Raw genomic sequence first — 26,125 nt, 5'->3', positions numbered from 1 at the left:
GGGTGTTTCCAAAAACAGATCCAAGAACCCCTCCCAGCCTCAAGTTTAGTGTGTGGGATGAATAGACAAGTCTGAGAAATGGACATCCACAGACTACCCAAAGAACATCTCAAACTAACACTGGTATCCCACCTATTCTCATCCAACCCGAACTTGCTTCTTATTACTCTATGCCTATGGGACGATTCTTCTAGAGGGAAGCACCATAACCATTTAGCTAGAAGAGCCGTGTTTTTAGACATCAACTTCCTTAGACCCAACCCTCCCTCCTTTGACCTACAAACCTCACCCCAACTAAGTGGTCCCTATGATTCCCACCCCCCACCACCAAACCGCAGAAAGTCTCTTACAATTCTCTCAAGCTTGCTAGCAATCCCTATCAAAATCCTAAAAACAAACAGGAAATATAACAGAATGATAGAAAGACAAGCCTAGATCAAGGTTATTCTACACCCATAAAGAGAAAAGAGCCCCCTTCCAACCATCTAACCTCTTTATCACCCTTTCCACTACTGGATTCCAAAAAACCGTTGCTCTAGGATTACCCCCCAAGGGAACCCTTAAGTAGGTCATAGGCCAATCCAGAATATCACAGCCCACTATAGTGGCCCTTTCCCTTAATTGCTCCATAGGCACATTCAAAGCCGCTAAACCATTCTTTCCATATTAATTTTAAGGCCCAACAGCCTGTTGGAAATTTGAAGAATACACAATTCTCCAAAAGGAAGAGCAAAGATCGTCAAGGAATGAAATCGTTAGTAAACTGAATATGAGAAACCACCCCTCCCTCTCTTCCCCCCCCAGCCCTATCCACCATCTTGCTCAATACATCAGCTGCAAGGACATAAAAAAGTGGAAAAAGGGTCACCTTGTCTAATGCCCCTACTAAACCAAGATTTCGGCTCACCATTAATAATCACTGAGAACCACATATTAGACAAGCAGCCCCCAATCCATTGATGCCAACACTCACCAAAACCCTTTCTCTCGAGGACTTTATCCAAGAAGCTCCAACTCACTCTATCATAGACTTCTCAAAATCTAATTTAAAGACAAAACCCCACTTCTTATTCCTGCGACCACCTCCACCACCTCACTACCCACAAGTATAGCATCCACTATTTGCTTCCTCCCTACAAAAGCACTCTGGGAAATAGAAGTGGTATTAACAAAAACGCTACTCACGCTATTAGCCAAGACTTAGTGATAATTTTATATGCACTAGAAACAAGGCTAATAGGTCTAAAATCATCAACCTCAATAGATCTGGACTTTTTTGACACCAAGATGATAAAAGAGAAGTTAATGTTTTTGCTCAAAATCTCATTACCAAAGAATTCAGTAAAAAATTTCAACAAATAGGCCTTTACAACCTCCCAAAAATCTTGGATGAAAGTTATGTTAAACCCATATGGACCTAAGGCCTTATCCCTATTTATACCAAACGCCCCCGCCCCCCACTTCTTCCTCTTCAAAGGATCTCACCAAGGTCTTAGATTTCGAATTCGACTAAACTTTCCAAGCTCCAAAAAGTACAGAAAATTCGCTGGAAATTTTGATTTCAACGTCAATTCGATTTCAATTTGAAAGAATGATGGAAATTAGTAGTAAAGCATGGAATTCTTTCATGAATCTTTAGAAATGATTAATAGACATAATAATGTAAGTTCTAAGACTAATATATTACAAATTAAACACATCTATGTGGTGTATAAGGCACAATGGTTGTGATATAATATGTGTATTAAACATATTTGTAATATAATGTGTATTAAACATATTCATAATACAAATATGTGCATTAAACATATTAGATTAATATAAATGAATTCATAAATCAATTAAAAATATTATTTATTATAAAAATAAAGATAATTTAGACATGAATGTTCCAATAAAATGACGTTGTGAGTTTAATTTTTTTCATCTAATTTCAAAAGACCTTTTGATAATCTTTTGTTTCAATTGAAAAAAAAAAAAAAGGTAAATTAAGAAAGGAATTTCACTTTACGTCTAAATCTCACATTTGAATTCTAAAGAAATCTTATTCTATAGTTAAAAGTTCGACAAGTTTCACAAAAATTTCAAGATTTTGATAAATTTCGGATGATTCATTGAAATTTCAACAGAAGTTAAGCAAGATAGAAATTGATTGCCATTTTGATCTCAAGGGTGGCGGATAGTGGAAATTTCAACCGAAATTTTGATAATTTTGAGGAAATTTAAGACCATGGCTCTTACTAACCAACTCTTTTGATCAACACAAATAGGATTCCAATCCAACCTCCCTAACATCAGTCTAAAAAGTTCTTCCTTTGAAAACAAGTTCTAAAACAAGCTGGTAATAGAGGAGGCAATCTAACCTTGATCACTAGTGAGTACCCCTTCCCCCACATCTAACTCCCTAATCAAATTTTTACTCCTCTTGCCATTAACTAACCTTTGAAGGAAAGAAGAGTTACAATCACCTTCTCTAACCCATTTGAGTTTAGCCTTTTGCCTCTTAACTCCTAAAACAATTAAAAAATAATGGCGGACACGTGCCTAGAGTCCACTAGACTCGGTCTTAGCATAAGGTTTAAAAAAAAAAAAAACCATTAAAAAGAGAGACGCGTGGGAAGGGGGAAAAAGGTAAACAATTAAAAAAAAAGGGATATGGGTCGTCCCAGAGTCCACCAAACTCAGTTTTAATATAAGGTAGAGATTAACTTAATGAAATCTTAAGTAATGGTTGTAGGCCAACTGAGAGTTGAATCATTATACATCATTTTTCACTCTCTTCCAACACTATTATATTTTATATTGCATGCATTTGTATATGATTGGTTAAATTGCTTGGATAATGGATGGTTGGTGGAATCAATTGATTTTAATTTTATAAACACCCAATTCAACACCCCCCCTTCCCCCAAGATAAATAGCCCTGTAACTTTGGTTGAAGGGGTGCCTCCTCACAATGGGTGTTGCAGTGACTAGGCTCGGGAGACTATTTACCAAAAACATAAATCACCAGTCATAAGACCAGATATGGGGAATGACACCCGCCCAAAATCCAAAGGCGAAGGTGAAGAGCAGTTGTAACAATAACAGTCCTATGGCAACAAAATTCCTTGTTGGGTAAGTTCCGACCCACACAAAGGGCATAAATATTATATTTTATTTGCATGCATTTGTATATGATTAGTTAAATTGCTTGGACAGTGAATGGTTGGTGGAATCAATTGATTTTAATTTTATAAACACCCAATTCAACTCCCACTCCATACCCCAACTGTCTTAGGTGCTTCTGGCCAAAAATTATATATATGATTATGTCTAATTTTTCCATGTAATCATCCTAATAGATTGTCACAAAATATAGCAGCTGTGTTTCCTAGGAAAGGAAGAGTAAGCATAAGAACATGAGAGACCATGTTTGCCAAGCAGGACTATATTTATCAGTTAGAGCCACAGACTCGCAACAATGTCCTTACTATCCTTCTGAGTCAGTTTCAGACAACCATCCAACATGCTCAACAGCTGCAGTAGATTAATCATTAATTTTATTCTAACCTAGAATAGAAATATTTTAGAGTGTAATTCATTAATAGAAATATTTCATTATTCACTACCTAACAAAGCATGAAGTTCAATTGAAAAAGAAACTAACATAACAACAAAAGAAATTAAAAACAGCATGATACTCGAATAACAATATTTTTGTACAATAGCTTGGATGTTCTAAGATCACCAAGAATAGTTCTCATCTCACCAATGAAGTCACGTAGTTGCCTCCTTGCAATTCGATGAGCTCGGAGAAATGCAGCACAAATATAACATGCAGATTCCAACTTTTCCACAGTAAAATATGTGATTAATTTTTGTGGACAGATGCTGGTCTGGAAGAACTTGTAATAATTTGGAAACTGAACATGAGATTTTAAACCTTTCCAGTCAGATAAAGGCTCATGAGAGACTAAGTCAATTGCTTCATCCACTGATTGCATCAACAGATTTGCAGTATTTTGTCTTATCCTTCCCTCATCAAGCATTCTCCAGTAAGCAGCTTGAACCCCTGTTATAAACAATGTGTTCTAAAATTACCATAGATGCAGATGGAGCAATCAAGAAACTTTATATTCTACAGCTGTAACACAGAACATAAAATTCCAGAGCTAGCAGAACTTCAGAAAACATTACAAAATTTAGATGATCACAACATAAAAAGGAACCATATTCAAAACATAACTTATCTCAGTACAGAAAAAGAATCATATATGAAAGATAACTTATCTCAAGAATACATGGGAGTGTCTTGTGTCGGGGAAATATGGATAACTCATATACGAAGATTTTTGTACAGTACTGAGGTACAATTACAATTTCTAGTGCGTGTATAAATTACGAAGTTTAGGTAGAGAATAATACAACACCCTTAGTAAGGAATTTCAATGGAAACGTCGATGTCAATGTCAATTTCAATTTCAATTTAACAAAACATGGAAAATATTAGTAAAGCAGGGAATTCTTTTAGGAACTTTAGAAATTAATAATAAATGTACTAATGTAAGATGTAGAACTAAAATATTATAAATAAAATAGAGCAATGACGTATATGATGTTTACAAGGTGCAATAATTATAATATAATAATAATATCAACGATATTCAATTAGTATCAATGAGATTCATAAATTATTTAAATAATACAGATAACTGATACATAAATTATCAAATACAATGTCGTAGCCAATACTTAAGTTTTGTTTTTCACAGAACTTCGTAAGTCAAGCAGTCTTTCATATCCTTCATGTCACAGACTTTGTTTTAATAAAATAAGAAGGTTAATTAAGAGAGAAATTTTAATTTGGGTTTTGAATCTCAATTTTTGGTTTGAAGGAAATTTTATTAGTAGTTAAAATTTTGACAAATTTTGAAGAAATTTTGAGACTTCAATAAATTTTGGATGATTTGTGGAACTGAGATTTCAATAAACTTTAGGTGATTTGTGGAAATTTTAACTGAAATTTTGTTAAGAAAGTGACTACCATTTTGATTACAATGGTTGTGGGAAGCAGAAATTTTGACAGAAATTTCAACAATTTCATAGAAATTTAAGACCATTTTTTTGGTTCTCAATTTGATTCGAGTATTTTCTCTTGCTTCTCTGGATCAGTGGACTATCTTTAGGTTGACCACTTCAATGATGTACGGGAATTATTCCAACATCTAACAAGGCATTGTATAAGGCTATTCATCATAATGGTAGTTTGGTAATAAAAATTAAGTCTCAAGAAAACCATGATAAGACTTGATGGCAGCAGCTACTTAGTCCACATTGGGGTACATAACGCAGCAACAGAAAAAAAGAACATGGGTGAGTTGAAAGACAAAATCAAAGAACCTTAAGCACTGGCTTATACACAAGCAAAAGATGTTCTGGATGCCACAGCATGAATGAGTTTAAAACATGGGTTGTAAGACTCAAATTGATTACTTCAAGCAGCAAATTAATGAAAAGAAATAGGATGATCATATGGCAGTTCCATATAGTTACACCATATGCAGGGATATTGAGCCAGCATGTAAACCCATTACAGATTCCACTCTAATCAATGTGGGATTCGCCAATAATAAGAACAACACATCAACACCAAATGGTGGAAAGTAAGTGATTGTGAGCAAACTAGAGAACATGCATACCATTTAATAAGCGTACGCGTACATCTTTCAAATTCATAAGGCCTAGATTATCACCATCAGTCGTGCTATGAGGGTGGACACGAGCCACTTCTATGTTATTCAGGCTTGTAATATACCTCTTAACTGTAGGCCAATCAGCAGGTCCTAGGTCCTCATCATCTCCAAGATCACCAAAAGTTTCCAGTGCTTTTCTCTGCATTTCATATTTCGTGTAGTCCAATATCCGCTTCTGCCATCAAGCCATCAATTTCAGAGGAGTAACATGGTGTGGTATAATAAGAAATGCAATGCACAAACTAACAAGTGTCACGCTGTTAACAAAAAACATAAATCAAAAAATTTGGATTTGTTTGAGATTTCAAAATATAAAATACAAGCACTGTTCTTTCAATTAAATTAAAACTTCTCCATGTAAATTAAATTTTGATTCTTGATTTCTATTCAACTAGGCAAATTTTGCTGCTATTTACCACACTAAAACTCCAAGAAATATATCTGAGTCCTGAAGTACGATCTAAAGCAATCTTATAATCAGTAATGAACCCACCTTTGCTGCTGACAACTTATCCATACTGAGTACGTGTAATATAAACTGTGTAGTTGACCCATTTACTATGAGTGTCAAGAAGACAATTCCACCAGTGAAGAAAACAAACTGCGAAGTCAAAATAATGAATAACACAATCTTGCAAAAAATGCAACTAAATTTTCTTCTTTGATTTTGTAACTCAGAATGATTGTAAAATATTATTCTGAACTCTCACAGACCAAACATATAGTCTGGTAAAGGATCAAAGATAAATGCATTATTCAAAATTTGAAATCCAAAACATACCAGAATTCCTGTTTCTGAAGTAAGATGAGATGAGTGGTCGCTTGAACGCTAAAACAACCAAAGAGTAAGAGAATTAGAGCAAATCACAATCAGCTACATGGGCATCTCATCATGATAGTCTGAAATATGGGATTAAACTTAAACAAGCAGTGCATCTCCAGTAATGAAAAAAGAAATAAGATAAAATATAGTGAGGCTGGTTATTAGCAGTTTTTAGAAAGAAGCATATATACCCAAAGCGAAGCAAATAAACATCAAACTATAAAGCTAAACATGACAATTGAAACTGTTAAGAGTAAGACATGCCTAGGTCTTGTAAGCCATACTAGAACATATAGAAGACTTCACGGGTATCAATTATTATAGATACTACTATTAGTGATAATTTGTCTACTAAGTAAATATTTATTATACAAGCACCTTGCACCAAGGCCTCAGGTGCCCTTCATGCCATGCTGTGGCAGCTATGCCATGTGGCTTTAACGAGTATGATGCTTACTGTTCCACTTTGAAGCATTTTAAATGCCTCTTGTGCAAAGCATGTGTTCAGGATCTTGATGCAAAATCATACCATTAAAAATGGATAGACTTGAAAATGGAAATCAATATCCCATAACAAGCTATGCAAAAGAATGTGATATTATTAGTATAACACCTATGTATCATGTGACAACCATGCCCTTTAGGCCACGATAAATTTAAATTATTATGATAAATTTACATAGGATTTGTTTTTGTGTTGAACAAGTTCACACTAACCATGTTGTTTCATTAATTAAGTTATGTTAATTGATATAGGAAATTCCATTCCATATATTAATGGTAGGAGGGGCTTAGATGAAAGGAAATTGTGAGGGCCATGCTAAAAGAGTAGGGGCAAGGAGGAAAGTAAAAAAAAAAAAAGCAGGGACATGATAAAGCCAAGTATGACAACTGGCAGCACCTCAGGTCAGCAGCAAACACCTGGTAGCACCGTAGACCAGCAGTAGACAGCTGGTGACACTGCAGTAGCTGCTGTTCTAATATGTTTCCAGCATTAGGCATTCCAGCAACAGAAAATCACACCTTACCAAATGATGTAGACTCTAGTTCCAGAGAGAGAGAGAGAGAAAGGGAGAGGAGGCTATTTTCACATTAAGCTGTGGTTGGCCAAGTTGGAAATTGGCACTTGTTTGAGATAAAAGATTGCACTTGGCTGGGACACCACCACTATGTTAAAAAAAAAATGCTGAAATGCTTGCTATTTGAATGTTTTGTGATGTTAAATTTAGATGAGGCGATTGCTCATAATAGAGTGTGTGTTCATGCATATTGCTTAGAATAGTGTGTTCATGCACCATATGATTATGCATGCATATACGAAATCATATCTTAAAGTCTTGAAATCTTTATTTGAATAAGAGGGAATTAAGAATGCCTACTAAGCTTGTGGGTGCTCACCCTACTTGAAAATTTCAGGTTCAAATTGAAGGACAGCCCCCCTTGCTAAGTTCTCCAAGGGAATGCCCTTTTTGACATGTACTACAGGTTGGCAGGAAGATGCTAGAGATACTAAGCATTTATATTATTGATGGATATGTATTTAGTCTAGGAAGTGTGAAAAAATTATATATGTAAGGTACAGCCGCCCAATCTAGAGAGTTCGTCACTGCAAGTAGAATGTTTTTTATTGCTTTACAAAATATATGTATGTATCTTGTGTTGCAACAAATTTTCACTCTTCATTGGCTTCTAACTTCCTTTCAACTGATAGGTGTGCAAAACAAATTCTTGCCTAGGCCTGGAGCCTCCATCGAATGTTAGATGGAGTCATGGCCGATCATGTAACAAAAATAGGAATGTGATATATCGCACCTTGAAAGTACTACAAATCAAGAATCATGCCTTCCAAATCAAAGTTCCATATCTTAAAGCACAAAGCACTGCTTTGAACTTTTGTCCATAATAAGGAATTTTTTCTAAAAAATAACTTTTCAATTTTCTGCAGAATCACATGTGCTTCCCAGCAAGTACAGAAGAACTTTGAGTTGAGGATAGTTAGGAAACAGCAACATAATAGCTCTTAGAACTAGTTTTTATTATAAGAATTGGCTGTGGTCGGGTCGAGAGTTATTAGAATACAGGTTTTTTGCATGTAAAGAAAGGTTCTTCAAATTGGTACAGAGGAATGATTAGTGTGGGTTAAATGAGCAAACAGCATGAACAGCATGCAGTACTTTATTGCAAAGATTTCTAAGAAACAGAAGAAAAAGGAGAAGAGGAAGAGAGAGATCTAGCATTCATACCCAAGGTCTTAAATTTTGATTTCAAAAATTTCAAGGCTTCAAGAGTATTGATTTTTCATCAATATTTTATTTTATAATATGATAGGAATTAAGATTAAAGCATTGAATACTTTTATGAAACTTTAGAAACCATAATAAACACAATAATGCAAGATTTATAAAATAAATACAAAGTATGCATTGTATAAGGTGCAATAAGTGTAATATAATAATCATAGTAAAAATATTCAATTAATAAAAATGAAATTCATAAATCATGTAGATATTATTTATTTCACAAATACAGATAATTTAGAGATAAAAGAATAAAATAAAATGTTGTAGCTAATATCTAAGTTTAATTTTTCATATAATTTCAAAAGTTTGAAAGCTATACATGTCCTTTTTTGTAATAATCTTTATTTTATATAAAACAGAAAAAGGCAAAAAGGAAGGCATCTTTTTTTATAGAAGAATACCCTTAAAATTAAAAGTTCTATAGGACAGCTAAAAGACCAGCTATACTGTGAATTAAAATATTGGGCAACTAAGAAACATCATCTCCAAAAAGTTTTTTCAAAAAACAAAATGTCGCCAAAATAAGAATACTAAGGTGTATGAGTGGTATACCACTAAAAGATTAAGGAAAGAACACATTCATGGGAAGTTAGACATAGCACCTGTAGAAGAGAAGGGATGGGCAACAGAGATGGTTTAGACACCTACAACACTGGCCAAATACTGCACGTGGAAGGAGTGAGCTAGTCAATGTGAGTGCCCATAGAAGGGCTAGGGCTATAAACCAATAGTAGCTTACAATGAGACGGTAAGGATTTAATTGGCATCAATTTGTCAAAGGATATTGCAAGTTTCTGTAAATAGGCGTAAATAGGATGAAAATTATATTTCGAGTGATTTGTTGAAATCTCAGCATAAATTTTGTAAAAAGGAAATTGACTGCCATTTCGATTTTGAGAGTGGTGAATAGTAGAAATTTTGTCAAAAATTTTGACAATTTTGTGGAAATTTAAGACCATGATTGTACCTAGGATTTCCTAGCACTCAAACCTAGAAGAGAATGTGATCACCCTCTAGGAAAGGGCATAAAGTTGGAAATTCATTCATTACTTGTGACTGAAAGACATTGTTTTACATACTTGCATTAGCCAAAGCACCACTCGGCCTATTAGCAAGAATCATAGCCAAAATATTGTAAACACTAGCAAACAATCTCTTCTATATAATAAAAAATTAAAAATTAATTAAAAAAACTAATAAACAATCTTTTCATGCATTGCCATGTAGATTCAGTTTTTCGACTTCTATGTTCGAGATTCGGAGCTACTTGGAACTTCCTGCTTCTACGAATGAGGTCAATAATGTTAAATTCAGTTGGCTTATGAAAGCATTTAGCATAATAAGTGAGATACTGTTGGACCCATCCTTACTCTTATTATTTGGAGTATCTGAGAACAGGGCATCAAGTCATTAAAGAAGGCAGCACAGATTTTGTGAAACAAGGGATTGGGTCAAGTTTTGTCTTTCTACCTTGATCTTGGAAGGACATTTCTTTAGATGTTAAGAGACGTGATATTGTAAATTGATAAGGGAATATGTTTCTATTTCATGATTTTCCTTCTGCCTTTTATTCTTCTGTTTTTTTCCCCTTTAGATGCATAAACAGACGGAAATATGGAAGTCATCTTGGCTGGGAAGTGAATCCATGAACGGATAGGAATGGATATTGGTTGTAAAGAACCTAGGATATTGGACATTTTCTTTTGTTTAAGTGGCAAGGAGGGCTTTGGGCAAAGAGCAACTCAAAATTGCTCAACTTGAGTCCCACTAAAAGAAAGCTCCTTGCTTTTCTGATTTCACTGTCAGTAACGATCATCTAGGAATGACATAAAAAGTGTATCTGTCAAATTTCTTTAACCTGAGACTGCTTGACTCACCAACCTTCAAGTCTCCATTAGGTCATCTTCTGCAGCCAAACCTTCAGAAAGAAGCCCATCAGAAAGCTCCATTGACAGATCTGTCCCTTCTTCAGCTTTATTTCGTCTTTCCCACCCTTACTTTCTGCTGGGTGCTTCACTATCAGACCAACACCCTGTTCCTTCTCTGCTTCAGATGTAGAGGGCCCTAAAGTGATAGCTATGAAGCCTGACATGAATTGCGGATGACAAATCCCTATTAAGGCTCATAAGTAAGATTTGCACTCCTTTTTAGACAAAGTTGTTAGACCACTTCTGATATTTACCGAAAAAACCTGATGTCATTTGTGTTTCTGCAACATCTTTGGAGGGAGGAGGGTCAAAAATGTTCTGAAAAATCAGGCTGGGTTGATTTGAACTTCTTTCTCTAGATGCTCCTTATAAAACAGGGGAGGGACAGCAAGGCCCATCTGAGAAGAAAAAGGAGAACTGGTAAAATACGCAAAAACTACAAAACATTTCTGTGACATTTTTGAAGCTATCAATGCCATTGATTGGACAAGTACCACCACTAGCCAAACTTTCTTTTCTGAATTCTCTAGCAAAAAAATCCTAGAATGCTAATATTATGGAGCTTCCCCTTTTTTCAAAATGTTCAAATTTTTTTTTTTTGTTTTTGGTTTTTACGAAGGCATTACATTTTTTGAGTGCTGAGACGGACCTCCTTTCCTCAAAACACCACATCCAGCAAGCCCTGGGTTGGATTTTTCCCACCATAGACAACTTGCACCTCGGTTCGTCAGGAGCAAAGAGCCCAACCAAGAAAGACATGGGAAAAAGAAAGGTACACGAACACAATAAGGTCCTCCAGGGTCAAGCAGTCGTAACTGATTGCAGTTGACACTCAGATTTCTTGGGCCAAAAGAAGTAGTCAATGGAATTGAATCAGTGACTCAGAGATATGTCATACCCCATTACTAACCTGGATTGATGAGTTCTTTGCAATCTATGGCAATATAATTTTTAGCATCAGGCATTTGAAACGTCATTTCTAGAGCAAAGCTCAGAAAGAAGAAACAGAAGTAGCTCAATTGAAATGGTTGCCAGGGGAACGAATGGTGGTACATCGATAAGTACAGCAGAGATTGCAATAGGAGCCAGCTCAACAGGAAGCTTTTGAAAACCCAGTGGGTATTGTGCTTGGACGGCTGCCATCTTTCTCAGCCGGCATGGTGCAGCTAAATGCTTCTGATCAATAGAACAGGAAGAAGAGGAAAAAAGGCTTATGATGAGCTGACTCCTATTCTCTTACTTCCAACATCTTCATATTCATTTAGGAGAGAGGAGATGTGCAAGCCCCATCATAAGTGCTATTTCCCTGGTTAAATGCTAACGAGAAAGAACACAGATGTGCATTAGCCAACTGCTTTCATGGAGCTCAATCCATTTTCAGTTCTTCAGCATGTTGGGAGATTAGGCAGCAGTTGAAAGAGCTCCTCGAAAGCTTGACAAGCAAGTTAAAAAAGCCTTAGGCTATCCCTAAACTCCCTGTAAAGCCTCCACAGACACCAGCATGGGCTACTTCCTACCACAGGGATGCCCTTTACCTCTTCATCATCGAGCCAACACAAAAGAAGGACTCCTTTGGAGGATCTCTTATACAGGACATGAGCTACAAGAACTATAATACCCAAAATGCCCCTATTTCATTGCCTTGATATACAGTAAATCCATAAACATTAAACGAAGGGGGGTAACTGGATCATTGTTGGAAGGAAAGAAAGACTGCGGATGAACATTATTCCAATTAAGTCAGATGGCAGCAACTATTTGTCGTCATAGGTTCAGGTATTGAAATGTCTCGTATGAGAATCGAGAGCCAAAGGTCAAAGTAATGTGTGATAGAGGCTGGATGGAATTAATCAGAAGAGTCAATTGGAGAATCCCCATCTGCACCTGAATTGGCTAAATAATCTAGTATAGCAGGTGTTGTTCCCCTAAGAAAAAGGGCTTATTGACAAGCTGCTTTTAGGCCTTCTCTGCCCTAATTCCCTCGACCTAGAAAATTGGTCAATCACATTGTGGACAATAGAGCAGTAGTACTGGCAGCTCAGTACCATGCAGCTGCTTCAATGCCAACATGATGCTCCTTGGGCCAAGATATTGGTGAATACAAAGGTGATTGTTCAGCATATATCCCCTCTCCAATATCTACTACTTATTAGAAAGGCGTTGAGTCAAAAGGCTTAAATCATATCCAGGGAGGAACAGTAAATATGATAGACTTATCAAGTAAAAAATGAACGTTACAAACTCTATGGAATTTGGCTCATGAAGCATCGGACTTACTGGTAATCTTCCACTCCCATCATCTAGAGGCTGGACAAAAACAGTGTTTCTAGACTTCATCTTGCACTCAATGGACGTCTCAAACAAGGTCTAAAATTTTGATTTCGACTCAAATTTCGAAGCTCCAAAAGTACGGAAATTTCGATTTCGATGTCAATTTCGATTTCGATTTGAAAAAATAATAGAATTTAGTTGTAAAGCATGGAATTCTTTGTAAAACTTTAGAAATGGTTAACAAGCATATTAATATAAGTTTTACAACTAATTTATTGCAAGTTAAATACATCTATGTTTTGTATGAGGTGAAAAAGTCGTAAAATAGTATGTGTATCAAACTTATTTGTAAGATAGTGTACATTAAACATATTTAGTTAATACAAATGAAATTCATAAATTATTTAAATATTATTTATTATACAAATAATGGTAATTTAGACATGAATGGTTAAATAAAATGTTACTGTAAGTTTATTTTTTTCATATAAGCACTTGTAATAATCTTTTCTTTCAATAAAATAAATTAAGATAGAAATTTCACTTTACTCCTAAATTTTTGACTTGAATTCTAACGAAATTTCATCGTATAGTTAAAATTTCAACAAGTTTTTCTAAAATTTAGAGAATTCGATAAATTTCAGATGATTCGTTGAGATTTCGACGGAAATTATGCAAGACGGAAATTGACTGCCATTTCGATTTCGAGGGTGATGGAAATCTAAAATTTCGACAATTTCGTGGAAAGTTAAGACCATGGTCTCAAAGGAGAAATGCTTTTAGAGGAAAAAGCACACCGTTTATCCAAAAAAGGAACACAAGTTTTAGCAGGAAGTGACTTATTTGGGCAGATCGATTGATTGCTTGAACGATCCATACCCACCTAAGGGAGAAGCTATATATGTCAATTCTTCTTCTTCATGACTCTTTTCTGCTGCATAGTATAAAAGCAGGAAAACTGTCTGCAGATCCTGTGTTTTTCAAGTAAGCACCAACTCCTGCGTTGATAAACAAAGAAATTTATTGAGATTTAGAAAGACACAATGCAGAGGACAACTGAACAAAGCATCCTCCAACCAAACAGGAAAATCTGCATTCCTGTCTCACCAAATGCACCAAATATTCACAAAGATTGGAATTTTCAAAGAGCTTTTAATTTTTTTTCCTTCCCAACCCTGAAATGAAGGAGACAAAGACTATCAAAAGAAGATGGACAAACTGGATGCTCCCGAAAAGCACCCAACTGATTATTCCACATACTCCACCTAATGTGAAAAGGGACAATATAAGAAGAAACGTGACAAGTTGCCCCACTGCTACAGCAAAGCACACACAGGCAGTGGCTTAATTGGTCTTGTCCATTGAGGTAAATCTGCAGTATTGATTTTATTGATGATTATAGCCAAACTCAATACTTTAATTTTTAGGAACCTTGGTTTTCCAATAAAGAAATTCAAAGGAAAAGGAAAAGCATTAGGAATATGAAACAAGTGAGTGAAGAAAGGATAGCAATAAAAGTTTCTAGAAGCATCCAAAGGCCAACTTCTCATAACCCACCCAAGAGATCTATGACATGAACCAACAGTGAACAATTTCAGATTACCGATCTCCCTCTCACACAGATTCCTCACAAACTGGAAATTCCAAGAATCCACACTTCCTTGAGTTCAAAAAGAATTCAGAGATCAGAGCATCATACAGACTAGACAAGAAATTTATTAAAAAAAAAAAACTTAGATCAAAGAAGCATCCTGAACCCAATGAAACTCCCAATTCTCTAAACATTACCATCCTAATAAAGAACATACAGGTCTCCAATTATTTTTGTTTTGTTAGAAAAAGAAGAGATATTTCATTATAGAGAAAATAATGTAAAAACAGGAGAATGAAACATCCTCCTATGAAAAAAAATAAAAAATAAATAAAAAGACTAAAAAACATTCAAAATGAAGCCACCTTCCAATCTCGCTGAGGATCCAAAAAGGGGACCCCTTTAAAACAGCCTGCTGCAAAGGACGAGAGAAGCCAAGTACTAAATCCTTTTCAAATAGCAAAGCACCATAATTTTTATTCCGTGAAAAAATAAGAACATTCCTTTCCATCCAAATTTCCCATAAAACTGCAAAGATCCTACAAGTCCACAAAACCCAACCATTTCCACTTGTAATAAATCCTCCACTGAACCTGGACAAACTCAATTCTCCCCAAAAATATCAAACTTATTCCAAAATCCCACCCCCCAAAAAAACAAAAAAACAAAAAAAAGCAAGCAATGCAAAATAAATGTGCAGCAGATTCTGAGCTCTTGAAACACAAGAAACAATCAACTAGAGATGACACCTTCAAAGGTCTCTTACTCTGCAACAGATTGTCAGTGTTTCCTCCACTAAAAACAACCAACCAATTAAAAGCCTTTATCTAGAGGGGACTATAGCTTTCCAAATAATACAACGAAGGGGAAAGGACTCAAAAGTTCCCATCAAATTCTCAAAGAAAGATTAAGAAGAACAGACTCCTGAAGAGTCCAAATCCTATACCCCTATTTCTCTCACTTGAGGGATGGCAACCCTCCAATAATACCAACAAGAAAGAGTTCCTCCACCCCTCTATCATTTAGAGGCATACATAAGTGGAAAACTCAAGAAGTGTTAGACCCATTTCAAGTAAGAAAGGAAGCAATGATATTATATGCTAAGGAGAGCCTTGATGCAATGGTAGAGTTATCGCCATGTGACCTGAAGGTCACAAGTTTGAGGTGTGGAAACAACCTCTTGCAAAAATGCAAGGTAAGGTTGTGTGCTATAGACAAATCATGGTCCATCCCTTCCCCAAACCCCACATATGCGGGAGCTTTGTGCACCAAGCTGTCCTAAGGAGAGATGATATAAATGAGAAAAGAAATAAAAGGCACATACTTCCCAACCAAGTGTCTCCCAAGAACTCTCCATAAAACATCTTAAACCCAAATTAAGAAGAAAAATTGGGCTAAGTGTGAAACAAATTTCCAAGGACTTGCATCAGTAATATTTGCTCCAACTTTAGCATCCCATCCATTATGTTTAAGCCCATAGTATGACTTACCTTGTGCAGGAGAAAGTCAAGTTCTAAAGTCACTTGACATAACTTCCCTACCAAGGAAATGTTTTTGGACACTGAATTATCCAAGCCCAATCCTTCCTCTTAAACCTAACAATCATCTTCAAACTTGCAAGTTGATCCATATGCCTAATCCCCTATCACAAACATATAAAACTCCTCATCAACTTGTCTAACTTACAAGAAATCCCACAATATCCTAAAAAAATAGACAAATAATACGACAGAATACAAGAGAGAAGAGCCAAAATATGAGGAATATAAAAAAGAAATCACCTTCCATTAATATAACCTCCCAAGCCAACTGAAGACCATGGTCTGATGCTCTTAAATTTCCAAAAAATTGTCAAAATTTATGCCTTCCATCATCCTTAAAATTGAAATGGCAATTGATCTCCACCTTACAAAATTTTCATCAAAATTTCAATGAATCAACTGAAATTTATCTAAATCTTGAAATTTCAGAGAAACTTGTCAAATTTTTAATCATTGAATGAAATTTCTTTGGAATTCAAATATGGATTTAAATGCAAAGTGAAATTTCTCTCTTGATTTCCCTTATTTTTTAATTTAAACCAAACGTTTGTGCAGGGCTTCTGAAATTTTATGAAAACTTAACTTAGATATAAGCAAAAATATTTTATTTGACCATTTAATTATCCTTTTTTGTATACAAACAATATTAACCGAACTATGTATTCCATTCATAATAACAGAATTAGTTTAATACAAATATGTTTAATACAAATGCAATATTACAGCTACTGCACCTCACACACAAAAATAACTGTCATTGATGTCTTTAGAATGCATTAGTTCTAAAACTTGCATTATGATGTTTATTAACCATTTCAAAAGTTTCATAAAAGAACTCCATGCTTTACTACTAATTTCCATCATTTTTAAAAATTGAAATCAAATTTTTTATCGAAATTTCTGCATTTTTGAAGCTTCAAAATTTTAGTCGAAATCGAAATTTAAGACCTTGCTCAAGACTCCATGCCCATCCAGCCAAGCATGTGGAGCAAGAACATTCGATCTTGCACCAATGCCCACAAGCCTACACATTAAGAAACTATCATATCATCCAAGGAAAAAGTACGTTGTTGTATGCAAACTGAAATGTTAAGACAGATAAACCCATACATGCGGACGTAATCCCCTCCACCAAGCCTCTACACACTACCTACCACCTTGGCATTATCCAAAGCATCAACAGTAACAATGAAAATAAATGAAGAAATTGAATTCCCTACTCTAAGAAAGCTAGATGCTTTAAGCCAAGACTTGGGCACTCCATTCACAATAACAGAAAAATCACTAGAGAGAGACACCCTCCAACACCACTTCTAAGATTAAATCCCAAAACCTTAAGCAAATAACCCGGACAAACACAATCTTATGCATTTTCAATATCTAATTTCAAAATAATAATTTTCCACCCTCCTCTATTGGCAGCATTCACAATCTCAAGCAGCATCTGAAATCTAACCAACCCCAATAAAAGCACCAATCCCAAGTGTAAGAAAATAGCGCCCACTAGTACATCAGCCAATTTGCTTGCCAGAATAATAGTTAGAATTTTATAAACATGTCTGGGTTGGAAATCCTAACCTTGATAGACCAATCCTTTTCAGGCACAACAGTAACAAACGTGCAGACTATGGAGTTAAATATTTTATCCACCACATAACATGAAAAAATTCATTAAACATCTCCAAAACATCATCCTTCAAAGAGATTGAACAACCTCAAGAAAGGCCATTGTGATGACATCAAGTTTGGGGCTTTATCTTTCTCTAGTTCAAACACAAATCTTCTCACCTCTTCCTCCTCGAAAGACCACTTTTGACAAGCAACTTAATCCTCGAAGATTGAGCCTCAATCCAACCACTCAATCATTGCCCTTCCCTCATCCTCCTTCGAGTATAAAACAGTTAAAACTCAATAATCTCCTCAAGCAATATACTTAGGGTTCTTCACCTTACATCATTTTCCAATTCTTTAATAAATTCCCTTCTCTTCAACCATTAGCCACCCCATGGAAATTTTTTGTGCTACAATCCCTAACAAGCCAAATTATATTAGTCTTTTGTCTTCAACTAACCTCCTCTGTTATAAGAACCTCCCTAAATTCATTCAACAAATAATCTTTTCCAGCATATAAAACTTTTGAGAGAACCCTCTTCCCTGGGCTGAATAAAGTGCTTCCATAGGTAAAAACTCTTTCATTTTAACCTGTACATAACAAAACACCAAAACACAATTTAAGCTTCTCTATCACATGCTTCAACTACCTCATGAATGGAAATCTATCCCACCCTTCTGGGCTTCTATATGTTAGAGATTTATACTGAAAGACATGTGATTACGCTCAAAATATACTAGCGGTTATTGAAGTATAGATTGAGGTGTCGATCCCACGAGGAAGCGTTTACAACAAAATAAGTTGAAGAGAATCAAGTATTAAGGAAAACAAGGCGTTGAGAATCCCTTCTATGCTTCGTAAATCTATTTCCTATTTTGATTCAATTTTATAACTCAACTGAAAGTTTCACGTCCCAAACCTTCAATCGGAAACTATTCCTTTGAAGAACGAATGATAAGCAAATGTATTTAATATGCGTAAAACTCTTTTTCCTTGAGAACAAGCAGATGTTATCTTATAGGTTATCCAAAATCGACAATATATCTACTGACAATATTGCAGTAAAAGATCAACCTATAAAATAAAACTATGATTAAAAAGAAATCGCATAAAGAAAGCATGACTGAATTTATACGAACTTGAGAACCATAATCTTTGGTTTAATTGAAACTAAAAATGATAAAGAGCGTCATACATAATAAAAAAATATTACATTTATTAAACTCCAATTTGAATCAAAACAGTGAAGTAGAAATACTACACATAGAAGTTCATCTCTAGCCTTGTTAAGAACTCCAGCCTAACTTACAATTCATCTCACAAACTTGAGAGAGAAGTTCTACAACAATTTTGGGAGAATAATGGTCAGAATTTCGTGTCCCTAGAGCTCTCTCAAGGTTTCCTTTTATAGGCATCACAAGCACATTATGCAAGTGTGAACACAAGTTTGAACACAAGCTGCAATTTTAACAACTTCCACGAGATTGCTCCATTTTTACCCCTTTACACATGGAATTGGGAGCTGGTCAAAACATGAAAGTGGTAACCCAATGTCTTGGACATTCAGATATCAAATTTCATCTTCATTCAAGGTTTGCAGCTCCAGCTATGTCCAAAATAGCAAGCTGTACGCAGCCAGCATTGTCGACTTGTCTTCACCCAGATTGATTGCTATATTTCACCTACATGCACACCGAATTTGAATTTATTAAACAGATAAAAGTTGTAGATATATGTCTTGTCTTTCCATATATAAAATATCAGCTCATTTGGAGATCTACAACTTCATATATGTTCAAAATATTGATTGCTGTGCAGTAGGTAAGCAAGCTGAAATTGTTGGCTTTTCTTTCACACATTTCTTTCCATTTGCACACAAAAAATACACTACATAAATACTATACTTTATGAATAATACTCAAGACAACCTAAATATGCATGCTTAGTGTTATTTTTACAATTAAAGTCAATACAAATTAAAGTTGTGACATGAGTTTCTATTTTGACAAAAAGTATAAGTATTAATATAATGGAAGTGTAATAAAGTCTTATGAAGTGTATTAAAATACTGAATTTTTAGACTATTATCAACATGCTTTATGTAATCAGTTTTATTGTTTATTAATGACTTCAGTTATTCCATTTTAATGAGAATTTCTGTGAACAATGTTTTCCTAACATTATCTATTTAATGATTATGCATGTGTGTCTTTTATTCTATATAGTAGGTGATCTAGTGTCTAGACTACGGCTTACACACAGAAGATTAGATCATCAATTCTTATAGAATATAAGTTTATTGTTCACAGTCTTAAATGGAATTGGACACACCATTGGTAGGACTGTAGCACAAAATTTTAATAGGTCTATCTTGACTATGGGGAATGGTATAATTCCAACTCCTTGTGCTAATACATTTTGTGTGTATTGAATAGGACCGTCTTGGGGTAATTGTTTTTATACAAACCATCCCAATTTTAGTTGCAAGTCTGAATCCAATCAGTCTGCACCATCCAACCACAACAATTGGAAACCTAAGGCACCATCACAACGATCTTATCCTCCACCTCAATATAATGCTCCACCTACAAGATCTTCTTTGGAAGACACTTTACATGCATTTATGGAGGCGCAGAATAAGATGAACAAAAAATTTGAATCTGTCCTGACAAAGGTGGTGGAAGAAAACAAGGAGATAAAAAGTCAAATCACTAGATTAACTAGTTCTCTGACAATCCAATAGCAAGGTAAATTTCCTTCGCAACCTCAGTCAAATCCAAAAGATCAAAATATGGCTGAAACTTCAACCAGAGAGGAGCAGAATATTAAAGGGCTCAATGCCATTATGACTCGAAGTGGCAAAACTTTAGATGGATCAACTCTACCAAAAAACAAAAGCACTACTCTTGGAGATGCCTCTCCACTAGAGCTTGAGAAGAAGTTTCTGGTACAGGTGCCATTTCCCCAAGCTTTTCAAACGGGAAAATTAACGGAAAATCAAGGTGAGATTCTTGAACACCTCACACAAGTTAAAGTAAACCTGCCTTTGTTACATGTGATCAAACAGGTACCAACTTATGCAAAGGTAATCAAGGATTTGTGCACCATGAAGAAAAAGCACAATGTCAAGAAGACGACATTCTTGACCGAGCAAGTAAGCGCGGTGATTGAGCAGAAAACTCTACCAAAATACAAAGATCCAAGATGTCCCACAATCACTTGCCACAGAGGGACAAACGAGTTTAGCCAAGCTCTACTAGATCTGGTGCAAGCGTCCATTTAATGCCTTACTCAGTGTACCTGCACCTGGGACTTGGAGAGATTAAGCCCACTTCTGTGGTATTGCAACCGGCCGATCATTCCGTGCAATGAGCAAAGGGGATAATGGAAGATGTTTTGCTCTAAGTTGATAAATTCTACTATCCCATTGACTTTTTGGTCCTGGATACTCAATCAGGGGTTGACATGGAGTCAAAAATCTTATTGATCTTAGGAAGACCATTCTTGGCTACTGCAAATGCTTTGATCAATTGTAGGAATGGCCTCATGACGCTGTCATTTGGGAACATGACTCTTGAAGTTAAGGTTTTCAATGTTGGAAAGCAACCACGAGACGAGGATGAGTGCTATCAAACCTACCTGATAGACACCCTTGTTCAGGAGGAAGTACACTTGCATAAAGATTTTGAATCCTTAGATTACCTCCTCCATAACTCCAACTTTGATCCATTGCTATTTCCTGTAAATACTATTAATATTTCTGCTGATTTTGATGAAAAACAGGATAAGCAATTGAAATATTGGCAACCGCGCTTTGCAGAGTTGCCACGTGACAGAGAAAAGCTGAAACCCTCGACCTTGGAAGAACCAAAATTTGAACTTTCCTCACAGCCCAAGGGTTTGAAGCATGCATTCTTAGGAGCAGGTGATACTTTTCCTATCATTATTTCTTCTGAACTTAGCGCTAAACAGGACGAAAAACTGTTAGGTTTCCAATTGTTGTGGTTGGATGGTGCAGACTGATTGGATTCAGACTTCCAACTAAAATTGGGATGGTTTGTATAAAAACAATTACCCCAAGACGGTCCTATTCAATACACACAAAATGTATTAGCACAAGGAGTTGGTATTATACCATTCCCCATAGTCAAGATAGACCTATTAAAATTTTGTGCTACAGTCCTACCAATGGTGTGTCCAATTCCATTTAAGACTGTGAACAATAAACTTATATTCTATAAGAATTGATGATCTAATCTTCTGTGTGTAAGCCGTAGTCTAGACACTAGATCACCTACTATATAGAATAAAAGACACACATGCATAATCATTAAAAAGATAATGTTAGGAAAACATTGTTCACAGAGATTCTCATTAAAATGGAATAACTGAAGTCATTAATAAACAATAAAACTGATTACATAAAGCATGTTGATAATAGTCTAAAAATTCAGTATTTTAATACACTTCATAAGACTTTATTACACTTCCATTATATTAATACTTATACTTTTTGTCAAAATAGAAACTCATGTCACAACTTTAATTTGTATTGACTTTAATTGTAAAAATAACACTAAGCATGCATATTTAGGTTGTCTTGAGTATTATTCATAAAGTATAGTATTTATGTAGTGTATTTTTTGTGTGCAAATGGAAAGAAATGTGTGAAAGAAAAGCCAACAATTTCAGCTTGCTTACCTACTGCACAGCAGTCAATATTTTGAACATATATGAAGTTGTAGATCTCCAAATGAGCTGATATTTTATATATGGAAAGACAAGACATATATCTACAACTTTTATCTGTTTAATAAATTCAAATTCGGTGTGCATGTAGGTGAAATATAGCAATCAATCTGGGTGAAGACAAGTCAACAATGCTGGCTGCGTACAGCTTGCTATTTTGGACATAGCTGGAGCTGCAAACCTTGAATGAAGATGAAATTTGATATCTGAATGTCCAAGACATTGGGTTACCACTTTCATGTTTTGACCAGCTCCCAATTCCATGTGTAAAGGGGTAAAAATGGAGCAATCTCGTGGAAGTTGTTAAAATTGCAGCTTGTGTTCAAACTTGTGTTCACACTTGCATAATGTGCTTGTGATGCCTATAAAAGGAAACCTTGAGAGAGCTCTAGGGACACGAAATTCTGACCATTATTCTCCCAAAATTGTCGTAGAACTTCTCTCTCAAGTTTGTGAGATGAATTGTAAGTTAGGCTGGAGTTCTTAACAAGGCTAGAGATGAACTTCTATGTGTAGTATTTCTACTTCTCTGTTTTGATTCAAATTGGAGTTTAATAAATGTAATATTTTTTTATTATGTATGACGCTCTTTATCATTTTTAGTTTCAATTAAACCAAAGATTATGGTTCTCAAGTTCGTATAAATTCAGTCATGCTTTCTTTATGCGATTTCTTTTTAATCATAGTTTTATTTTATAGGTTGATCTTTTACTGCAATATTGTCAGTAGATATATTGTCGATTTTGGATAACCTATAAGATAACATCTGCTTGTTCTCAAGGAAAAAGAGTTTTACGCATATTAAATACATTTGCTTATCATTCGTTCTTCAAAGGAATAGTTTCCGATTGAAGGTTTGGGACGTGAAACTTTCAGTTGAGTTATAAAATTGAATCAAAATAGGAAATAGATTTACGAAGCATAGAAGGGATTCTCAATGCCTTGTTATCCTTAATACTTGATTCTCTTCAACTTATTTTGTTGTAAACGCTTCCTTGTGGGATCGACACCTCAATCTATACTTCAATAACCGCTAGTATATTTTCGAACCCATCACAACGATCTTATCCTCTACCTCAATATAATGCTCCACCTACATGATCTTTTTTGGAAGACATTTTACATGCATTTATGGAGGCGCAGAATAAGACGAACAAAAAATTTGAATCTGTCCTGACAAAGGTGGTGAAAGAAAACAAGGAGATAAAAAGTCAAATCACTAGATTAACTAGTTCTCTAACAATCCAAGAGCGAGGTAAATTTCCTTCGCAACCTCAGTCAAATCCAAAAGATCAAAATATGGCTGAAACTTCAACCAGAGAAGAGCAGAATATTAAAGGGCTCAATGCCATTATGACTCGAAGTGGCAAAACTTTAGATGGATCAACTCTGCCAAACAACAAAAGCACTACTCTTGGAGATGCCTCTCCACTAGAGCATGAGAAGAAGTTTCTGGTACAGGTGCCATTTCCCTAAGCTCTTTAAATGGGAAAATTACCGGAAAATCAAGGTGAGATTCTTGAACACCTCACACAAGTTAAAGTAAACCTACCTTTGTTACATGTGATCAAACAGGTACCAACTTATGCAAAGGTAATCAAGGATTTGTGCACCATTAAGAAAAAGCACAATGTCAAGAAGACGACATTCTTGACCGAGCAGGTAAGCGCGGTGATTGAGCAGAAAACTCCACGAAAATACAAAGATCCAGGATGTCCCACAATCACCTGCCACATAGGGACAAACGAGTTTAGCCAAGCTCCACTAGATCTAGGTGCAAGTGTCAATTTAATGCCTTACTCAGTGTACCTGCACCTGGGACTTAGAGAGATTAAGCCCACTTCTTTGGTATTGCAACTGGCTGATCGTTCTGTGCGACGACCAAGGGGGATAGTGGAAGATGTTTTGCTCCAGGTTGATAAATTCTACTATCCCGTTGACTTTTTGGTCCTGGATACTCAATCAGGGGTTGACATGGAGTCAAAAATCCCGTTGATCTTAGAAAGACCATTCTTGGCTACTGCAAATGCTTTGATCAACTGTAGGAATGGCCTCATGAAGCTGTCATTTGGGAACATGACTTTTGATGTTAATGTTTTCAATGTTGGAAAGCAACCACGAGACGAGGATGAGTACTATCAAACCTACCTGATAGACACACTTGTTCAAGAGGAAGTAAACTTGCATAAAGATTTTGAATTCTTAGATTACCTCCTCCATAACTCCAACTTTGATCCATTGCTATTTCCTGTAAAGACTATTCATATTTCTGCTAATTTTGATGAAAAACAGGATAAGCAATTGAAATATTGGCAACCGCGCTTTGAAGAGTTGCCAAGTGATTGAGAAAGCTGAAACCCTCGACCTTGGAAGCACCAAAATTTGAACTTTCCTCACTGCCCAAGGGTTTGAAGCATGCATTCTTAGGAGCAGGGGATACTTTTCCTGTCATTATTTCTTATGAAATTAGTGCTAAACAGGATGAAAAATTGATAAATTTGTTAAGAGAACATAAATCTACACTAGGTTGGGTCATAATTGACCTTAAAGGTATTTCCCCACTGATATGTTCCCATAAAATCCATTTATAGGAAGGAGCTCAACCCCGTAGAGACCCCCAAAGAAGACTTAATCCTACAATGAAAGAAGTTGTTAAGAAAGAAGTCTTAAAATTATAAAATGCTGGTATAATCTATCCAATATCTAATAGTCAATGGGTGAGTCCAACACAGGTAGTTCCTAAGAAATCAGGGGTGACTGCGGGGAAAAATGAGGATGGAGTATCTATTCCAACTAGGGTAGTGACTGGGTGGCGAATGTGCATTGACTATAGAAAATTAAATTCTACCACCTGGAAAGACCACTTTCCATTGCCTTTTATTGACCAAATCTTAGAGCAAGTAGCTGGTCATCACTGGAAGAACAAATACAACCAAAATAAAATAACAATTCTTACCATGATATTCTCAAGGATAGAGAATATTCATGTTATCTAGGCTCATCAATAAAACAAATCCTCATTTTGACAAATATCATCCCTAGACAGATGAGTATCACGTATTGACATTCCTAGCAGCAATTAACCAATCTAACAAATCAATGAAAGTTCATAAACTGTTTTCTCATCCTCTCCACTCACTCACCAAACATGTGTGAGTTCAAAAGGAAAATAAACTTAACCATGGTAATTTTCTCAGCTATATACATTGAACATCCATCTTACCATATGACCTAGCAACGTGCCTGCCACATAGGGACAAACGAGTTTAGCCAAGCTCTACTAGAAGGACTACTTGTTTACTTCAAAGGTAAAGTTACTTTTTTCCTTTTTTCTTTTCTTTTAATGGAAGGCTGAGCCTCCAACTTTTACTTGTAAGTTATCACGTCTCTTATTTTTCCATTGTTAATATTAATCTTATGGACGGCTAAGCCACCTATTTCTTATTATTGTTATTATTATTATTATTATTATTGTGTGGTCGGCTGAGCCGCCTTTTATTATTTTTCTTTTCTCTTTTATGGATGGCTATGCCTCCTAGTTTCATTTTAATCTCTTGTTAAAGTTCTTTCTAATA

General features: G+C 35.5%; 1 protein-coding gene across 1 annotated transcript in view; it reads right to left on the bottom strand.

Annotated features, from left to right (window-relative positions):
• Positions 1–26,125, bottom strand: part of LOC131154272 (sodium/hydrogen exchanger 8) — a 150,839-nt gene that overhangs the window by 31,047 nt on the left and 93,667 nt on the right. Inside the window, exons 13-16 of the mRNA XM_058106939.1 lie at positions 6,517–6,564; positions 6,229–6,336; positions 5,682–5,910; positions 3,752–4,054 (exon numbers count right to left, since the gene is read on the bottom strand). Coding sequence (XP_057962922.1) covers positions 3,752–4,054; positions 5,682–5,910; positions 6,229–6,336; positions 6,517–6,564 — 688 coding nt within the window. The remainder of the gene's footprint in view (positions 1–3,751; positions 4,055–5,681; positions 5,911–6,228; positions 6,337–6,516; positions 6,565–26,125) is intronic.

This window comes from Malania oleifera, chromosome 4 (genome assembly GCF_029873635.1).
Source record: "Malania oleifera isolate guangnan ecotype guangnan chromosome 4, ASM2987363v1, whole genome shotgun sequence".
NCBI classification, from domain to species: Eukaryota; Viridiplantae; Streptophyta; class Magnoliopsida; order Santalales; family Ximeniaceae; genus Malania; species Malania oleifera.
The sequence above is the reverse complement of the archived record's forward strand: the minus strand, read 5'-3'. Positions and strand labels throughout refer to the sequence as shown.